The sequence below is a fragment of the Rhinopithecus roxellana genome, chromosome 5 (genome assembly GCF_007565055.1).
Source record: "Rhinopithecus roxellana isolate Shanxi Qingling chromosome 5, ASM756505v1, whole genome shotgun sequence".
In the NCBI taxonomy this organism is placed as follows: Eukaryota; Metazoa; Chordata; class Mammalia; order Primates; family Cercopithecidae; genus Rhinopithecus; species Rhinopithecus roxellana.
The window spans coordinates 149,105,883-149,125,985 of NC_044553.1; the positions used below are offsets into that span (position 1 = coordinate 149,105,883).

At 48.3% G+C, this 20,103-nt stretch overlaps 1 protein-coding gene across 1 annotated transcript in view; it reads right to left on the minus strand.

Moving 5' to 3' along the window:
- Positions 1-20,103, minus strand: part of TTC7B (tetratricopeptide repeat domain 7B) — a 275,587-nt gene that overhangs the window by 68,444 nt on the left and 187,040 nt on the right. Inside the window, 3 exon segments of the mRNA XM_030931410.1 lie at positions 3,645-3,742; positions 10,840-10,928; positions 10,930-10,957. Coding sequence (XP_030787270.1) covers positions 3,645-3,742; positions 10,840-10,928; positions 10,930-10,957 — 215 coding nt within the window.

Below are 20,103 nucleotides of genomic sequence, written 5' to 3' on the forward strand. Positions count from 1 at the left end.
TGAGAATGCTGATTGCTAAAACTCACTGGTGGGTAATGGGAATATTAGTATCTCTGTTCTGGCATATTAGAAATTTTTCCATAATAGTAATGAAAAAACAGAAAAAGAAAATAAATTTAGTTCTGGGGGAAAACAAAAAACAAAACAAAACAGATCCAAGAGGACTTGAGGCCTCACAGAGGAATCTGCCTGCACAGTGGGTGATCCTGGGCCTGTGCCCCAGGGTTGGCAGGATCTCGACAGCGGAAGTTCACTGTGGCTGTGGCTATGCACCCTCACGGATGCTAACACGGCAGGGCTCTGCTTGTGTCGGACGCCTGTGCCCTTTAAAGGGGATTTAGAAAAGCAGTGAAGTGTTGGGCATGGTGCTGATGAGCTGCCACCCGCCAGGGCTGGGTTCTCCCAGGCCACATTTGATCTCAGGGTCACTTCTGTTTCACTGGGAACCATTCTGACCTCGGATAAGGTCCTTTTCTCTTTTCCTCTATAGCTCAGTTGCTTTTCTAGATGGGCAGTGCTGCACTGGATATTCAAAATTAGCCAGGCTCCTTTAGCACATGAAAACTGTTCAAAGACAAAGGGAGGAAAAATGACTGTGGTCATGCTGGATGGATAAGAATCCAGAAAGTAAAATCCATGTGTCATGGAATGCTATATGACTGTAAAAAAGAATAAGGAAATTCTCCACGGATGGATATGGAGGCATCTTCAGATATGCTGTGAAGTGCAAAATGGCAGGTGCTCAAAAGCATATATAGTGTGGTCGTTTATGTAAAGGGGCAGGGGAAATGATATATATGCTTGTTTGCATGAAAAAATACTGGAAGCATAAACAAAAAGCTAATAAAAACGGTTCTCTTTAGGAACAAATAAGATGGACGGGCAGGGATGGAAGCCAAACTTCTCTACAGCACCTTGTGAATCAGTTTTTAGCTTTTGAATTATGTAAATGTATTTCCTCTTCAAATCAAATCAAGGTGAGTGAAATAAAAAATCTGTGGGTGGTTCGCAAGGCGGGCTCTCCACACAGGTGTGTGAATGAGAACATCTGCCCGTTCTGTGACTGCACCATGAGCTGAACCACAAGCAGTTGGGCTCTATTAATCAAGGTGGAGGCATTTTTCCCCATTTTAAAGCAAGCCTTCCCAATGTGTAAGTTTCTTTGATTTACAATGTCATTTCAGAATGTTTTATCCTCGTTTACAAATGATAAGGCCTCCTAAAATGGCCTTCCATTTTTCTAATTCCCTGGTCTCTTGGTTAAATTGCTGGTGTGCAAATCAGTATTTTGCAGCTGTCTGGTTGGGTGGGGGGCGGTGTAGGGTGGTGGCAGGAGTCTCAGAGGGACTCTCGTGGATGACTCGACAATGAAACCATCTGTGGCCGTGCCTGGGAGGCTGTGGCTTCCCCCTGTTGTTGAGGAAGGGCATAGGAGCCCACGGTCCTGACTCCAAACACCTAGGCTCTCCGGAAATGAATGGTGGCCCACCTGAGAGACTGGCTGCATTAGTACCAATAAGCAGAGGGGGAGGAGGAAGACCCGGGGGCCAGGCCCCATCCAGGGCAGTGACACCCCAGACTGTGTCACACAGGCACATCCTCCCTAAACACCGTGGCATCTGAGAAAGCTGAATCTGGAGAGAGACTCTCAGGCACACTGGGGGAGATGTCCCAAGGGGCAACGGGAAGAATGAATAACAAGCACCTCATGTACTTTCTGACACTGTCTGTTCTCAATGTGATGCGGCATTCAAGTCTCGGGACTTCCAGGGAAATTAAGGTCCAGGCCAGCTGGAAGGAAAGGGGGTCTGAATTTAGTGTGGCTGTTCTCACAGGATACTCAGGAGGGAGAAAAGTGGGGAGACAGTGCTGGGTAGCCACAGCAGCTGTTTTCAATCAGCTGAAATTGCTGCTGGTGCTATAGTGAGTTTCACTTCCTCTTATTCCCTGGGTCTGAGCCTCACCTTGCAGTGGCTAGTCCTGACAGCCTGACCTCTTTCCTACAATGGCAGGGCCTAGACAGGTGCCTCAGCAGGAGCTGCGATGAGGCAGAACTCTGCTGTGCTATTCCAGCCAGGGTCTCTGCCTGATGTGCAGTCTAAGCCCACCAACGACCGCTGACCTGTCTGGAGAGTGGTCAGGCCACTCCAGGGGGTGAGTTTCTCCATGGCTCAGTCCACATTTTAAGCAGCAGCTGCAAGCCAGATTAAACTGCACCAATTTACGATTTGTGCTGCTTCCAGCACCCAAAAATCTTTTGACCCAGGAGCCGCAGGACCATTGGATCTGATTTCTCAAGCTGACTTTAAATTTGGTAGAAGGGAGCCTAGGGCAGATATGCAGTCTGCAAGGCAGCTGTGGGGGTGGGCCTGGCTTGAGCATCACTTGTGGCTCCCGAAGGCCCTATCCCTCTCAGCCCACCTGGATAGGTTTTTCCAGGGGACAAGCCCTGGCAGCGCAGGACCCAGAGCTGCTCTCGGGCTTTCTTTGGAAAGGTTCTGGCAGGAGCTGGGATGTGGCACAAGGACAAAAAAACAACCTCGTGGTCCCTTTCATGCAGCCAGCCCATAAAAGACCAGACATACCCAGATAGAGATTAGGCTGTACACAGTCCCCTGTGGGTGGGGGAGAAGGAACAGGAGCAGGTTCCAAATGATGCTCTAGAATGATTTTTGAGGCTCAAAGAAGAGCAGATCTATGTGTTTTGTGGGTCTGTCAAGTCACCCAGGTTACCACTGAATCGTTGGTACAGGTTGAGCATCCCTAATCTGAAAATTCAAAATCTGAAATGCTCTAAAATCCAGATGTTTCTGAGTGTTGATACGACACAAGTGGAAAATTCTGCACCTGACTTCATCTGATGGGCCACAGTCAAAATGCAGTCAAAACTTTGTCTCATGAACAAAATTCTTTAAAATATTGTATAAAATTGCCTAAAATTAGGCTCTGTGTATAGGTGTATATGAAACAGAAATGGACTTTGTGTTCACACTTGGGTGCAATCCCAGGATATCTCATTATGCTTATGTAAATATTCCCGAACCCAACACACTTCTGGTCCCGGGCATTTCAGGTAGGGACACTTCACCTGGGTCACCGTTGTGGGGTCTACGCAGGTGGACTCACTCCCCTGTACTCGGGCGAATGTGGAACACACACACGAGGTGTGCGGATTTGCTCATAGGCAGGAAGCGCCTCGGGCCTCTGCGTGGGGACAGTGGAACCCACCTGCCACCTTATGGGGTCCTGTGCTGGGTGTATGTGTGTTTATATGTGCAACTGATTAGAAAGCAAACCTTGCTTTCAGCGAGGTCTGAAACCCAAAGCGAGAGGGAGACACGGAAGCGGAGGGGAAACCTGATGGGGACAGAAACCACCTCATTTTAGTTTCAAACTTTAAGTTCCAAGAGCAAAGGAGGAAACCGATTTCAAAGCAGTGGGCTGGGGAAACCACACGACTGGCCCCACCGTGAACAAACACTGGAGAAAAACACTGGAGAAATGCACCTCGATCGAGTGTTTAAACTATTTGTGCGAGAAATTTTTCCAACCCCAACCCAATCAGTCTCACCCCATGTCACTCGGTCCCAGGCCCCCACATTCTCCATGACACCATTTCGTCCCCTCTGGCTTTTTATTCTCACCTGTCTCGGGATCGCTGAAGTCTGGCAAAGTAATTGTATTAAGCTGTCGTCTGTCAGCAATGGTTCTATCTAAGAGGCTGCTCCCACGTCCAGAATCACTGCAAAACACAGCTACAAATGTCAGTCACCTGCAAGGTGGGAGGAGGGAAGGAAAGAGAGGCAACCTGTACCGACTCCTGAAGGCCAGTGAATACCTTCTGTGCGGTTTTTACGTTCTTCAGCATCTTTCTTATGAAGGAGGCATCCTGCTTCCTGGCTCGGCCTGGGCTGGGATTCCTTTCAGTGTTCACTATCACAAACAGGGCATAAACCACACCCACAGACCCTGGCTAATTTTGGCCTCTTTTGTGTCATTAGAAGACACAAAAATGAAAACTTCAAGCTTCGTTTTCCATCCACCTTACAAGGGGAAACTGATTGGCATTAGCAACCTTAGAAAGTGAAGTCTCAGCAAGTGAGTCCATGAACACGCCATCCATGAAGAGATGTCTTCATGAACCAACGCTCCACACCCGTGCTTCTAAACCCAGGCTGCATGAGAAGATCACCCAGGACATCTCTAAACAACAGACACCTAGGTCCCACTGTGGACTGAACAAATCAAAACTCCTGGGCTGGTCGACATTTTTCACAGCTCCTCAGATGCAGCTGCTGGATTCAAGGACCCCTGACCCCCCTTTCTGACCGTGATCACAGTCATGTGCTCCTCAGGGTCCCCAGAATGTAGGCCTCTGTGCTACATCGTGTGGTTAACTTTCCTGCTGGTGTACGAGCCCTGTCTAGTGTTACTAAGCTGGAGAAAGCTGGCTGCTAGGGATATACAGGGACTGGGAGAGAACATGGCAGGGTTTTGGTGGCAGCCTCCGTAACACCACTCCTACCAGCTTCCTGCACTGTCCAACTCTGCTGAGTCCCCTCTCCAGCTTGTGTCTACAAAACAGGCTTGGCATTGTTCACCTGGTAATGCCACACGGGAGACCACAGCGGGCCTAACTGGGAAACAGTTAAGGGATCTCAGCCAATATGGATTTCTTTTTTAAATTCTGGGAAGCTTGTAGGTAAACACTATTGCTTTTTTCCTGTATCATGATATCCTATCAAAGCAGCTCCAAAAAGAATCGCATCTGTCTCTTGAAGTTTGAATCTTCAATGCTTTTCTTTGAATCTTTTCTTTTCCAATCTGGGGGCTTTAAGAGTGATTTTTTGTTGTGAAGAAGTTCAGATTCTACAATAAAGGGACACAATTTCCTTCCTTTATGCAGCTGTTGCTAAAGCAGTACAAACAAGATTTGGCATGAAACTTAATACAGTTTGCAGGCTGCAATTTCCACATCCAGCGATTTCTCTAACTACATTAGAGAAATCCACAGGAAGCAGAAGGAAACTTCCTTCAGGACAGACTGTTTGTCAGCCTATACTTATTACATCATCTCAGACATGTTTTTTGGAAACTGCTCTTTTAATTGTTTCTGTAACTGAGAAACAATACATGTCTCTGAACAGAAGACAACATAAAAGCACACGCAAATTTCCATTCGTCACAACACTGACTGAATATTTCTAGCGCAGGTCTGTCCCAGTAGCATTTTTCACATAAATACTCCTAAGTGCAAATTATCTGAATATCGCAATGGCAACCCACTTAGGAGTTTTTCAGAAGATTTGTCTCAAAATACAGTGAAATGATGACATATTATTCACCATCTTGGGGATTCCAAGACACGCGATGAGGTACTGGCATTGCAAAGGAAGGATTTGCCTGGGTTTCTGGGGGTCCAAATCTGAGGTTTGTTTCAAACATTCTCATCTTCCAGGCTTCCCATCTCACCATGTTTCAGTGCCGTCACTAATGAGGAGGTCACTTTGGGCAAAAGGCAGCTTTCCCTGTGCCTCACTAACGTCCCTGATCAGATGAAGATAAGGATTGTTGTCCTACACAGAACTGTGTGAGGATGACATAAGGTCACATAGATGGAGCATTGTGAAGACTTACAACTTTTAGGTACATGCCAGGTGTGTATAAAACCACATACCTACAACACACATCTGAGGTTAATATGGCCAGTCAATTCCTGCAGCCAACTTATCCCTAGGTTTCTGGTGCAATTGTAGGAGGTACGGGGAAGCTGAGTTAAAATGTTAGAAACCCCAAACAAAGCCATCATCTGAATTTTGAACCTCAACCCCTGACAACGGCACAGGATCCACATTCCCTCCACCAGCTGGGAAACGGCGTTCAGTTACATCCTTAGTGTGTCTGCCTTAGTTCCTTCTGAACACAGTGTGTGAGCAACAATCAACTATTCAACATAGAGATGCTTTTGTTTCCACATTGAATGTTTTCTCTCTAAAAATAATTAGGGCTGGGCACAGTGGTTCATGCCTGTAACCTCAGCACTTTGGGAGGCTGAGACAGGAGGATAGCTTGAGCTCAGGAGTTCAAGATCAGCCTGGGCAACATAGCAAGACTTCATCTTTATTAAAAATAAAAAAATAAGTCAGGCGTGGTGGTGTGCACCTGTCACCCCAGCTATCTGAGAGGCTGAGGCAAGAGGATGGCTTCAGCCTGGGAGACAGACTGCAGTGAGCTATGATCATGCCATGGCACTTCAGTCTGGGTGACAGAGTGAGACTGTCTCAAAAAAAAAAATAAAAATTAAAAATAATTAGGTATTTGTGACCTATTAGGAATTTTACTGGATGCTTGAAGCAATTTTTAGTTCTTCATTTACATGGTACAGAGCCTTCACCAATCAAGATTTACATTTGACCCCTAGAATACCGGACAAGGGGCAAGGAGAGACCTTGAGCAACCCTGAGTCTCCGTAACTTGCTCGCTCTGGCCAGTCTCTCAGGCAAGCTGGAAAGTCACCTTCCTCTCTCCCTCTGGGACACATCTGCTGGGGAACTTCTGTGAACCACCCATTTCCTCCTCATAGCCCATTCACCTCGCCTCTTCTCTGCCAGGCCCTTAGACTGCCAGGAGCACTTCCCAAGGAGGGAGGCAGGAAGGGAGAGAAAACTATTCCTGGTGAGTGCTGGTGGTAGAGGGAGAGGAAATGGGAAGGACCCCAAATCCATAGTAAGTAAGTAGGGGATGCCCACATGTGTAGGTGCACACATGCAGGGACTTCTATTCCCTATAACCACTGAATTGTAATGAGAGTTAAAGTTATACTGGCCATTAGAAGCCTCTCTTGGAAATCCTCTATCTTCCACAGCCACACAGACGTTAAACACAAGAGGCTTGGTGGTGGTGGGATGGGCTCAGAGTCAGAACCCTGGAGCTCTTGTCTCAGCTGAGCCTCTTCCCAACTCCTGGAATAGTGCCTGGCACACAGTAAATATTGCACCTAAAAGAAGGGCCTCCGCTAGGGAACCAGAACAGGGCAGATGGGGGAGGAACTTCTGTTTTTGGAGGCCTGGATTATAAGAGTCAAGGTAAGTTCGCAATATACCGGAGCCTCAATTGTCTCATCAGTAAAATGGGTATGAGATCATATGACTTTTGCCCATTTTATGGGGCTGCTTCAAAGATGGAATGAGGATATGCTTTATAAAAAGAAAAGCTCCACCCAAATGCTGGTGACTGTAAGGATGAAATGGGATCTCTGACTCCTAACTGAGATTAGAGCAAAAAAATGTGAATGTGAGTACCTGTGTGTTTAAATGCTGTTTGTTGGCAAGTAACTGAAACAGGACTTTGAATCACCTGCAGATGTCACCTCATGGGTACATGATGGAGATGGGTCTAGTAGCAGTGACAAGAGGGGGAAAGAAGTGGTTAACAATCAAAAATGAAAAGAAACTGGTTGTCAGCTCAAGAGAGGCAGCATGCTAGTGTGGAGAGAGCTTTGATGTTAGGCCTGGGGCTGAATCACTGTTCTGCTACATATTCAATTGGAAAAACTTAGGCGAGTTATTTAGCCACTTTCATCTTCAATTTTATTTTCTGTAAAATGGAAGTAATGGTAGCTATGTTGCAAGGCTAATGTAGGGATTGAAGATAACACATCAATGGCCTAGTACAGTGCTGGCACGGAGAAGGTTCAAGAAACACGGTTATTACCATCCCTGGCTGAAATGCTCTGAGATTCAGTTCAGAGAGCCTGCTGGGACCTTCTGGTGAGATTCTAGTCAGAATTCACACTGTCTTGAGTGGCCAGGTCAACATGCACAAGGACTGAGGGAGCCTTACACTTCACCCAGAGAGAGGAGACAAAGCATGAAACAGATTTCTATCCTAACTGCAAGCAAAACTGCAGACCGAGGGAAATAGAATCCAGGCTTCTGAAATGACAAACACCTCGCCAAATGTAAGAGAATGCCACCCACCATTTTGCTCACAGCAAGAGACGCATCTCCAACTGCAGGTGGAACACTATTTGCAAGTTTTCCAATGCTCAGTTTAGCGAGTAGCTCAGTGTAATTTTTTTCCCCTCTTTAAGCAAAAGTTGAGAAGAGGGAATGGGTTGCTGAGAATACGAAGCTAGAAGCTAGGGTCTGTTCTCAATTTGGCCACTCATTCCCTGCTACTGCCCACGTCTTCCTCGTCTCACTGCCCTGGAGGCCTGTGCAGAGCCTGGGGTGGATCTGGAAGGGGGTGGGGAAGACTGGGGAACTGGCAGGTCGAGCAGAGAGCCCAAAACAAACCCAGCATGCTCAGAAGCAAGGAAGCCGGGATGTCAGCACGGACCGGCTCCGGGGAGAAGCCAAATGCAGCCTGCCAAAATGCTTTCTGCTCAGTTTTCATTTTATTTTAAAGAAGGCATGATTCTTAGGTGCTTGTTCATGTGATTCCACCCTCCTCTAAAACCCTGTATGCCCTGATCCCAGCCGCTAGGCTGCCAGAGCCGCAGTGGCCCCACTCCGGAGCGCTGCAAGGTGTGTGTCCCCTGAAAGACACAGCCCTTCCTTCAGGATTCTGTTGCCAGAGTCACCTCTTCCTAAGCAGTCTGGAGGGGATGACTGCATTTACACAATGATAAAGGCTACAGGAGACACATTTATTTCTATCCCAGAGAAAATCAAGTTAAAAGACCAGACAGGACACTCCTTAATAAGGGGCTGCGCGATTCACCACCCCTCCCTCAAGGCTTTGTGGGGAGCTGGAGGGGGAATTCTGAGTGACCGGTGGGGCCTCTACCGCCCACCCCATTCGCCAGTCCCCACCAGACACTGCCTGGAGCCAGGGTCCTCCCCACTCTGGCCCTGAAGGAACCTTCAGGAAACGGAGGAAGCATGGACACAGCCCAGGCATTTGGTTAAGTATTTTTAAAAAGCTTTCCAATTCTGCTATTTTTTTTTCTCCTCACATTCAATATTCTTGGTTGCTAAGTGGGAGGGAATGTGGGGAGGTGGGAGAGGTGTGGGGAACTGAGGGGAAATTGGCAACACGAAGCTGATGGGTTTATTTTTTCATTTCTAAAGGGGGTACAGGCAAAGGAACGCGCTCCGGCGCCGAGGCAACCTGCCTGGGCAGCATCTCCCGCTAGCTGGTTCGGAGGCAGACTCCCCCAAATCCTGAAGATTTCATAGGCCAGGAGTGGGGGCTTTTGGGGGAGATAAATATGGACAGTTTCTATTTTTGCTTCCAGACTTAGAAATGTAGAATTTTTAAAAAATTAAAATGATCTTTATTTTGAGAACATATCCACAAAAGGGAAGAGGCCAGTCTCATGATTACCTTTCACCAAGCGAAGGGCGGGTGTGCCTGGCAGCACAGCGCTGTGTCATTCCTGGGCCTGGGAAGGGGACTCCCAGCTTGAATGGGGGGACAAGGCGGGGGACTTGGGGCTGCTTGAGGGGGGAGGGAGGCAGGGGCTGGACAGTACATGGCTTTCCAGGCAGAGTTCTCTTCCTTCCAGGTACACTGCCCACAGGGCCTGGGGTCACAGGTCTGTCTGTCAGTTTCCAGGGGGTCCATCCCCTTCACAGGGCCCTGACTTTGAACATTTTTTTTAAATTGCAGAAACGTTTGTAAAGCAAAATCTCACAGGGAACCCCATCTCTGTTCTGCTGCTTCCGTAGCCCTCCCTCCCTGCTGGTCTCTGCAGACCACGGCCACCAGCCCACTGCCTACCTCACCCTTAGTACTCATTTACATTTTAGGTGACACGTTTTTAGGCCCCTGACTCTTAAAAGCATGATATCAGTTGCACAGACACCTTGCTAGGAAGGTAAAAAATACTCTGAGTGTATGAGCAGTTGTGTGAATTCACTTGAATCATTACATCCCTTCTCATTACACGACTTCCTTCACTTACTAATCTAAACACATGCAAGGGAAAACTGTGCAAGACTTGGAAATGGGCAAATAGGTTATTGGGTGTCCGTCCGTGGAATGCGGGGGGTTGACCAGCAGACCTTCCTGGGGTTATCTGACTCTAAAGGGGCAGGCACTGTTGACTCACTTCCCATTGGCTGAGTTACTTTACAGCTCTGTAGGGGTAGAAATTAACCTGCAGAAAACTGATAATAAGGCAAGTGAATTTTGTTTGGGGGGGAGAGACAATTGATGTCACCCTGTAGTAAAGAACCCCAAACGATATCTTTCATCGTCTTACAGGATGTTGTTTTTGTATCTACTTGCAAATCATTCAGCATTCCTGCCTATGAGTATCTGTTCTTCAGACTCTTCTGTGAATAGGTCTTAACATTTTCCGGGTTCCTGCATTAGTTAATAAGGCAAATAAAATCTTTGACGTGTGTATTTGATAGTTGTATGCGTCACAATTTTAACTTTTTCACAGTGATCTTTTATCATGCTAATAGCCACTAGCATGCGGCCTGTTGTCTGTGCAGGTCTTTTAAATATTACTGCAGGAACCCCAACTGGAACACATAAGAGACTGGTCTATACATAAATTACCAGAAAGATAAGACTTGTCAAAGGAGTTAGGTAAACGGGTGGTAGAGAGAAACTGGATAGAGATCCATTGTGAATTGAGCCCAGTGGGTCACTACGGCAGTGAAAGCAAAAGAAACCCAGGATCTGGAGGCTTCCTCAGCCACTGGGACAACAGCACCTTAAACATGGAGTGTGAAGCTCCACTGCTATCATCTGCCACTTTTGGGGGCCTGGAGGTGCACAGGGGTGACAGAGTTAATGCCTGCTGAAAGCCAATCAGAGAAGGCACTGATAGGCAGGGACCCATGCAAAAGCCACGCAAAGCAGGCCCTGCTGGCCTCTTACCTGGGGTTGGTGAGGTTGTAGCAGGATTTCCATATCTGCAGCATGTGCTTACAAGTCAGGAGTGCCTCGTCTGGGCCCCGGCAGAGTGACTTGCAACTTCACTTTGGAAAACAGTAGTCTGCAGTGGGGAGACAAAGGGAGAAAACACTGTGGCTCAAGCCACAGAGTCCCCATCCCAACAAGACAAGCGGTGGGCTTAGACCCAGAAGCAACTGTACTCATTTCAGAAACTATCCACATGTGTGGTCCAAGGAAAGCGGGATTCCAGAACTCCTGGCTCAAGGTGTTACTTTGCATAAGTCTTGCCACTAAGGCAAATGCAAGCATGACGTGACTATTTGTGGTCAGGCTGAAAGCATTAGAGTGGCCAATTTTATTCAGAACACAGGGAATTTACTAAAAGCATGTTTTTTAGAACCAAACCAATTTATTTATGAAACCTCAAAAACTCAATAAAAGAGAACTTGGTTTATTTACAGAATTACACAGGAGATATGACTCAGTTGATATAAATATCTACAGATAACCCTCCACAATGATGCTCACCGTCCTGTGAGCTTCAAAAGCCTGAACGGAAGTCCCATGAAGAAGGGCAGCCTCCGGCACAGGCCCTGAGCTCCTGCATCTTCCCATGCCTGCTACTGAGGGCCTAAGGCTCCTTCCACAATCACCTAGGTCTCTCTTCCCTATTTTTTGTTACCATCAACTGCTCCACCCTCCATCCAGACCTTCTGGGCACTAAGCTCAGAATGTTCTTTCGCAGCCCCTCAGGGTAATGCCATTTCCAGATTCTACTAACATTTCTCTGCGGACATCAGCCTAGGTGCCTGTAGACATCAGCTCTCCTGACCCTTGGACTTGTCACCACTAGTAAAAGTCCCAGTATGAGCCCAGCTTCCTTCCTTGTGTTCTCCCTGTCCCCTGACTTACCCAGCTCTCACACATCTTATTATAAAGATCTCCAAAAATCATTCTTTCCCCCAAGATGGAGTCCTGCTCTGTCACCCAGGCTAGAGTGCAGTGGCATGATCTCGGCTCACTGCAACCTCTGCCTCCTGGGTTCAAGTGATTCTCCTGCCCCAGCCTCCTGAGTAGCTGGGATTACAGGTGCCCGCCACCACATCCGGCTAATTTTTGTATTTTTAGTAGAGGTGGGGTTTCACCATGTTGGCCAGGCTGGTCTCAAACTCCTGACCTCGTGATCCTCCCAAAGTGCTGGGATTATAGGCGTGAGCCAACGTGCCCAGCCCCCAGAAATCATTTTTGTTCCCACCTCCTTTTTTTTTTTTTTGAGGATGGAGTCTTGCTTGCAATCTTGCCTCACTGCAAGCTCCGCCTCCTGGGTTCACGCCATTCTCCTGCCTCAGTCTCCCAAGTAGCTGGGACTACAGGCACCTGCCACCACGCCCAGCTAATTTTTTTGTATTTTTAGTAGAGACGGGGTTTCACCGTGTTAGCCAGGATGGTGTCGATCTCCTGACCTTGTGATCCGCCCGCCTCGGCCTCCCAAAGTGCTGGGATTCCAGGCGTGAGCCACCACGCCCAGCCTGTATCTCAGTCCTTTAAGGCACTCCACCAACTAGCCACTCTTCTTTCACCATCTCATCCGACTGGACCCTTTACTTCTGCCAATATAGGCCAAATGCTACCTTTCTGGCATAACTCTATGGCTACACATTCCACGTCCCCAACTGTAACTTCCACTCATGCACACCTTTCTTTGATTCTTCCCAAACCCAGCTAGAACCCTACTTAAATAAGTAAGTCTTCTGTCAATACACGTTTTATCCCTTTATCTTCTCTACTCAGTATGTGCCATATTAGCTCATGTTTGCTGTTAATAATAAAAAGAAGAAAAAGAGAGGAAGGAGCTGCTGCTGACTGAAGGCACCCCATGTACCAGGCCTTGTGTTCGGCACTTCACATGTTGTCATGTCCTCGGAAGAAGCTGTCAAGGCAGGTGGTATCTGACACTCTTCAACAGATAAGGAAACCGAAGCTCTGGTGCCCTCTGGTTGTTTTCTGGATGTGATTTTCTCCCTGAGGACAAGAGCCCTGACATCTCTCTCTGCCTCTCTGTAGCCTCACCTCCAGTACCAATAACTGTGCTCTGAATTCAATGGGCCTTAAATCAGCATTTACTCACCGACTACTTTTTCTATAAACCACAGAAGATAAAGCAAGGCATTTTAGATATTTCAGTTAGACATCCAGGAGAACTCCTTCACTCCGCATGATGTGAGGTCCTCATTCAAAGGTACCTTAGAGGAGGAAAGTCTCTTTTTCGTGTGTGAGAGGTGGAATGAAAGTGGTCCTAACTCATCACTGCCCAAGTTCGGGATAGGTTCCCATCAAGCACCCCCAGCACCCCCTCCAGATGGAAGTCCAGGGCGGTGTGGTGCTCCCAGTGGGTCCAGGGCTGCGGCCTCCCCATGCCTGGGCTTGCAGAAGCCTGGAATGATGGCCAGGGCTGTGGCCTCCCCATGCCTGGGCTTGCAGAAGCCTGAAATGATGGGATGAGGGCCAGGTAAAGGGAGGGATGTAGTCCCTGATCTGCAAGCAGGTGGGCATAAAGAGCGAGGCTAGATGTGAGAACAGGGCTCAGCTTCTGCTCAAAAACATCTCAAGAAGCGGAAATGCTTTGGAAGCCTTACCAAGACTGCCTAAATGGGATGGCAGGTGCTCAGGGTGCCTCTGGGGGGATTTAAAGACACCAGAAGCTGACTCCTGCTGAAGCCTGCCCGAGTCCAGAACATGATGGGAGTTCTTTTCCACCGAATCTCCCACCAAACTGGGGTCAACTAAGAGAGCTGACAAAGGAAGGAGAAGCTGCCAAATAGGTCACCATTGGGTAGTGAGGGTGGTGAGGAATGGTTGCCAAGCAATTGCAGCAAGGGGAGGCCCCACGGAGGACTGGGGGGGGGGGGGGGTGGGTCCAGGAAGCCGTGCACGTGCTGCACAGGCTGGAGCTCTCTGGGGGCCATGGCAAGAACTCTCCTCCAAGGGCGCCTGCCTCCCAGAGGAGGTGCCTGCCCCACAGCAGGCAGCAAGGTGACTCTAACAGCAAAGAACTGTGATTCCTTTAACTGTACCCAAAGGAGAGAATGCCAGAGTGTGTCTCTAAGACTAGCTTGGGGGAACAGTTTTGGGCAAGCCTTCTTGGCTGGAAAAAGAACTTCTAATTAACATAAAATAACAGCTTTCAAACACTTGACTCAGGATATGGAGTTGAAAAGGTGTGGGCTTGGATTTCAGAGAACCAGACAGGAAGAACAATGGTAGAGTGGCTGAGCACAAACGATGGAAAAAAGCACTTGGAGGACCTCTCAAGAGGAACAGCATGAAGAGAGGCTGGCAGAGAAAAAGAGCCAGGGACACAGCAGCGACAAAGAGGAAAGCCTGCCAGCTGCTGCCTGGGTACGGCTGGGATGATGGGCAGAGGCCACGCGGGTTCGGCTGGGACAATGGGCAGAGGCCACACGGGTACGGCCGGGACGATGGGCAGAAGCCACACGGGTACAGCCGAGACAATGGGCAGAAGCCACGCAGGTATGGCCAGAATGATAGGCAGAAGCCACGCAGGTTCAGCCGGGACAATGGGCAGAAGCCACATGGGTACAGCCAGGATGATGGGCAGAAGCCACGCAGGTACAGCCGGGACAATGGGCAGAAGCCACGAGGGTTTGGCCGGGACAATGGGCACAAGCCACGAGGGTACAGCCGGGATGAGTGGCAGAAGCCACAACTGTAGTCAGTACAAAGGGCAGAAGTCACGCAGGTATGCCCAGGACAATGGGCAGAAACACCTGCCCCGCCCGTCACCAACACTCCCTGGGATGCCCAAGGGAAAGCAGGAACTGAAGTTGCCGGCTTTCCATCATTTCCCCAAACCTCAGCTTGTTGACAAGATACAAAACAATACTGAAAACAGAAGCAGTGATGCTCGTCATCCTATTTGCCAAACCTGCTTACACACTTCAAGACTGTTCAAAAACATCTGGCTGGGTATATGTTACATTAGCACAGAAAGGAAGAGTACACAAACAATGGTCAGCATTCATTTGCTGTGGCTGACACTCAAAGATATAGATTCAATGTGCTGAGGAAACCCTGAGGCAAAAAGAAAGTTATGGAAAAACTTGCGAAAAGTTAACATTTAATACATTTCAATATGTCTAACTGTCAACATGACGAAGAGGGCAGAGGAGACGAGGGTGAGACTGTGAGCTAGCCACACAAGTTCATGCATTTAATTTTTTTTTTTTTTTTTTTTTGAGACAGAGTCCCGCGCCGTTGCCCAGGCTAGAGTGCAGTGCTGTCATCTTGGCTCACTGTCAACCTCTGCCTCCCGGGTTCAAGCGATTCTCCTGCCTCAGCCTCCCAAATAGGTGGAACCACAGGCGCATGCCACCACACCTGGCCAATTTTTGTATTTTTAGTAGAGACAGGGTTTTGCCAATTTGGCCAGGCTGGCCTCGAACTCCTGACCTCAAGTGATCCACCTGTCTCGGCCTCCCAAAGTGCTGGGATTACAGGCGTGAGCCACCATGCCCAGCTATGAATCTAATTTTAAAAATATATATATTAGCCAGGCATGGTGGCTCACGCCTGTAACTCCAGCAGTTTGGGAGGCTGAGGCAGGTGGATCACTTGAGCTCGGAAGTTCAAGACCAGCCTGGGCAACATGGTGAAATCCTGTCTCTACAAAAAATATAAAAATTAACCAGTCATGGTAGTGTGCACCTGTAATCCCAGGTACTCGGTAGGCTGAGGTGGGAGGATTGCTTGAGCCCTGGAGGTGAAGGCTACAGTGAGCTGAGATCATGCCACTACACCACTCTAGCCTGGGTGAAAGAGTGAAACCCTGTCCCCCTCCCCTCAAAAGAATATTTTGTTCACAGACTCATTGAAAACTTACAGAAAATTAATGAAGAAAAGAAGAACCTTGCTAAAGTACCAATCAGATCTCATTACTGATGACCCAAATCTAGCATCTCATACAATGCCTTTGTTGTCTGGCTCCTGTACACCCACATGCTTAGCTACCAAAGGATTTGTTCGTTGCCCATCACCTACGCTCCCACTCGAGCTGTGGTCAGCTTCCCCCACGTGTCACACTCTCCTCCATGACCCTGGCTGTTTGCATATGCTGTTCCCTCTGTTTGGAATACCCTTTCCATCCATTTCTGCCTTTTAAGCATCTACTCATCCTTCAAGATTCAGGTCAAATAGCAACCCCTCACTGAAGCCAGACTTAAATAATAGGAGTTAAACCTTCCAAATGGAAACATAACTATAAAAAACACAAGAGCTCACAACTGTGAAATCATAAGCTACAAGCCAGGAAACTTCTGCTTTGAAGACAAGCAAAATAATAACAATAATAACAGCAGCTGCCAGATACTTTAAATATTTAATTCCAGATTCTTAGCGACAACCTGCAATGAGGCTGAGTTAAGTAATTTGCCCAAATTAACACCACTAGTGATTGGTAGGATAGAAATTTTTTTTTTTTTTTTTTTTTTCTTGAGACGGAGTCTCGCTCTGTCGCCCAGGCTGGAGTGCAGTGGCCGGATCTCAGCTCACTGCAAGCTCCGCCTCCCGGGTTTACGCCATTCTCCTGCCTCAGCCTCCCGAGTAGCTGGGACTACAGGCGCCCGCCACCTCACCGGGCTAGTTTTTTGTATTTTTTAGTAGAGACGGGGTTTCACCGTGTTAGCCAGGATGGTCTCGATCTCCTGACCTCGTGATCCGCCCGTCTCGGCCTCCCAAAGTGCTGGGATTACAGGCTTGAGCCACCGCGCCCGGCCTAGGATAGAAATTTAAACCCAAATCCATGTGAATAAGAAACAGAGAAGGATGACTGAAAATCCAACCATACTACTGGCACTAATGAAAATACAGGACATTTTCTCATCCATTGCCAAATATTTAAAACTCTAAAATGTGCAAAGCTCTGTGCTGGCTGTGTTGAATACAAAGTGGTATTAAATACATTCTCTTGCTTACAAAAAAATTACAATCCAATTGGAGAAAAAGACCTGACCACTACTATTGGGCAAGACTTCTAGTTTTGGGCCAGATGATGGCCCTGAAACTTGAGTAGGGCTACAGGTGAGCAGGCATTTGGGCTACCGGGTGTTGCTTCTGGGATCTTTCATACATAGTTCTTTAAAGAACAATCACATTTGGCCGGACGCAGAGGCTCACGCCTGTCATCCCAGCACTTTGGGAGGCCGAAGCAGGCAGATCACTTGAGGTCAGGAGTCTGAGACCATCCTGGCCAACATGGTGAAACCCTGTCTCTACTAAGAAGACAAAAATTAGCCGGGTGTGGTGGCGCACACCTGTAGACCCAGCTACTCAGGAGGATGAGGCAGGAGAATCGTTTGGACCCAGGAGGCAGAGGTTGCAGTGAGCCAAGATTGCGCCACTGCACTCCAGCCTGAGCGGCAGAGAGAGACTCTGTCTCAAACAGCAAAACAAAAACAAAACAAAAACAAACCCAATCGTGTGTGTGTGTGCACATGCGTGTGTCTGTGTGCGTGTGCATGTGCACATGCGTGTCTCTGTGTGTATGCATCTCTGTGTGTGTGCGCGTGCACATGCGTGTCTGTGTGTGTGCATGCGTCTCTCTGTGTGTGTGCATGTGCACATGCCTGTCTGTGCGTGTGCGTCTGTGTGCATGTGCACGTGCACATGCGTGTGTCTGTGTGTGCGTGCACATGCGTGTCTGTGTGCGTGTGCATGCGTCTCTCTGTGTGTGTGCATGTGCACATGCCTGTCTGTGCGTGTGCGTCTGTGTGCGTGTGCACGTGCACATGCGTGTGTCTGTGTGTGTGCGTGCGTGTGTGCATGCGTGTGTGTTTTGTGACTTGTCTTTCATCCAAAAGTCTGGTGCATATAAAATCTAGTTGTCTGAAGGACCTCGTTAATCAAAGTTTACTTTTCATTAAAACACACAGAAATACTATTTTACTGTGCTTCTGGACTATTTTAAGAATCTCAAGACAACTCTTGAAATAATAACTATGTTTGGCTAGGGTAGGGCTTAGAAAGAAGACACAACTGCCCCTGAGGAAGCTCTGGGGCATGCTGCATCATCGTGACTTTCCATTGTTCACCTCAGGAAATGAGTCAGAGCAGCACTGGTCAGGGCCAGGCTCAAACCATTCCCCAGACTTCGCTGACTCCCTGGAAACTGCTCCCAACCACTGGACTCGCACCTCTAGTAGCTCATACCCTAGTTTAACTAAACTAGGGGTATAATGCCCTACCCCAGTGAGTCCCAGACTTGGGCAGGGGCCAAAGATAAAGTGAAAAGGGCAGATATTTCTGAATTCTGAGCTGTACGAAGAACTCTTGATGAAAATAAATTAGAGACGTTCGGAGAAATACTGAAGTAACAATTCCCTCCCATCTTCTAGAAACATGCATATTAATACACAAAACCTTCACTAATTAGGTGATCCGTGAATGCTGCAGTCTCAGGAACCGCTTTAGAGGTAAAATCACAGGAACCTTGAACATTTCGTATCTCGTGCTGATCTGTGTTTGCGAGCTCCTGGTCTGCGTGCCAGGGGCCTGCTCTTTCTTTGTCTACTGAATGTAGGCAGGAATGCAAAATGGCTGTGCAGAAAAGCATGCGAGAGCTGCCCAAGTGGGGCAGCGGCTGAGGGGGCCCTGGATACCTTCCCCATCTCCTGCTGCCTCCTGGGAGCCTATCCAGATGGGGAGCTGTAGTGGGGCTGGCTGTCAAACATCCGAAGGAAAGTGAGCATCTATCACCAGGTAAGAGAAATAACGGATCAGGCTGAGGGGGGCAGGGGGCAAGTATGTTGAAATTTTAACTTGAGAAGGTGTTTGGCAACTGGCCGATCAGAATGGTAAGAGAAGTCAAAAGAGATGTGCCAGTAGCATGTGGTGACCGGGAGAAGGCAGATAGGAATGTGAAACCAGAGAACTCGGCTGGGAACAGAGAGTCTGAGATCAGCCCAGTGCTGCCCAGGGAGAGGCATGGCATCCAATCCACCGACCCAGGCCCTCGGCACAGAGGAGGGATTCCTTTCAGGTTCCCATGTGGCTGGATGGAAACTGACCACGATTCATTTTCACCACCATTTCTGAGGGCCCACCGTATGCTGCTCTTGGAGCCACTGCTCTCCTGGCTGGGTTTCCAAAGCACCCCAATCCCAGAAGGTGTTCTATCTCTGCAAAGAGCAGCCTCTGGTCCCAGGCTGAGTCACTGTCACTGAAAATCAATACCGTCACTGGCCTGACCTCCGCCAGGTAGGCCAATGATGCTGGGATGACAGCTGTGCATGTCCTGGAGCTGGGAGGCCTCAAACCCCGCCGAGGCCCCTCTGGCAACAGCTGGAAGGGATGAGAAAGGATGGGACAGTTCATGTGACCATTCCCACTAGATACCAAATACTGCATGGGGCCTCCCAAAATGCACATCCTCAATAATGTCACGTGAATAATCAAATTCCTGAACGGTTACACAGGAAATACATAATTCTTAGATCATCTAGCTTAACCAATTGCTGCATTGATGTGCTATTCACTGGGGTTCATCAGAAAACACATAGATGTTTCCAATTAATCCAAAGCTGGAAAAGGCCTTGAGGTCCAATAATACTTTGCTACTCAGAGTGTGTCCAGGGCAGGCAGCCTCAGAATCCCCTGGGAGCTTGCAAGAAATAGAAGAATTCCAGGTTCTCCACTCACCTTAGACCCACTGAGTCAGAATCTGCATGTAACCAGATCACCAGGGGATTCGTGTGCAAATTTAAGGTCAATGACGAAGCACCACTGCCGTTCATAACTCTCCATCCTAACCTGCCATGGCCTGATTTTAAAAAGAAAAAAGACTTCGCAGGGAAGAGTTCTCACAATCCCCGCACTTAAGAAATTCTGGGCTCATTTCATCCCAGTAAGAACTGGAGGAGCATGTCTTGGAAGACATTTTTCAGGATGATTTTGCTCTTAAATTCGGTGGGAATTCTGAACAACCATTTACGTTAAGCCCCCAAAGGAAGGCCACCCCTGCCCGTGTCTTGAACAGAATGCCTCCTTACTTCTGAAGGGGTCCCCTGGATCACATTCTGAAGGTGCTAGAGACCTGCCCGGGTCCTCCACGTCTCCAGTGAAGAAGCTGGGGAGGCCACAGTGTACCCACTGAGGGGAGACCATTCATACTGTCACCCCCATAAAAGGCACCTGCTTGAGTCTGCAGAGCACTGAGTAACCATCCCCTTCCCA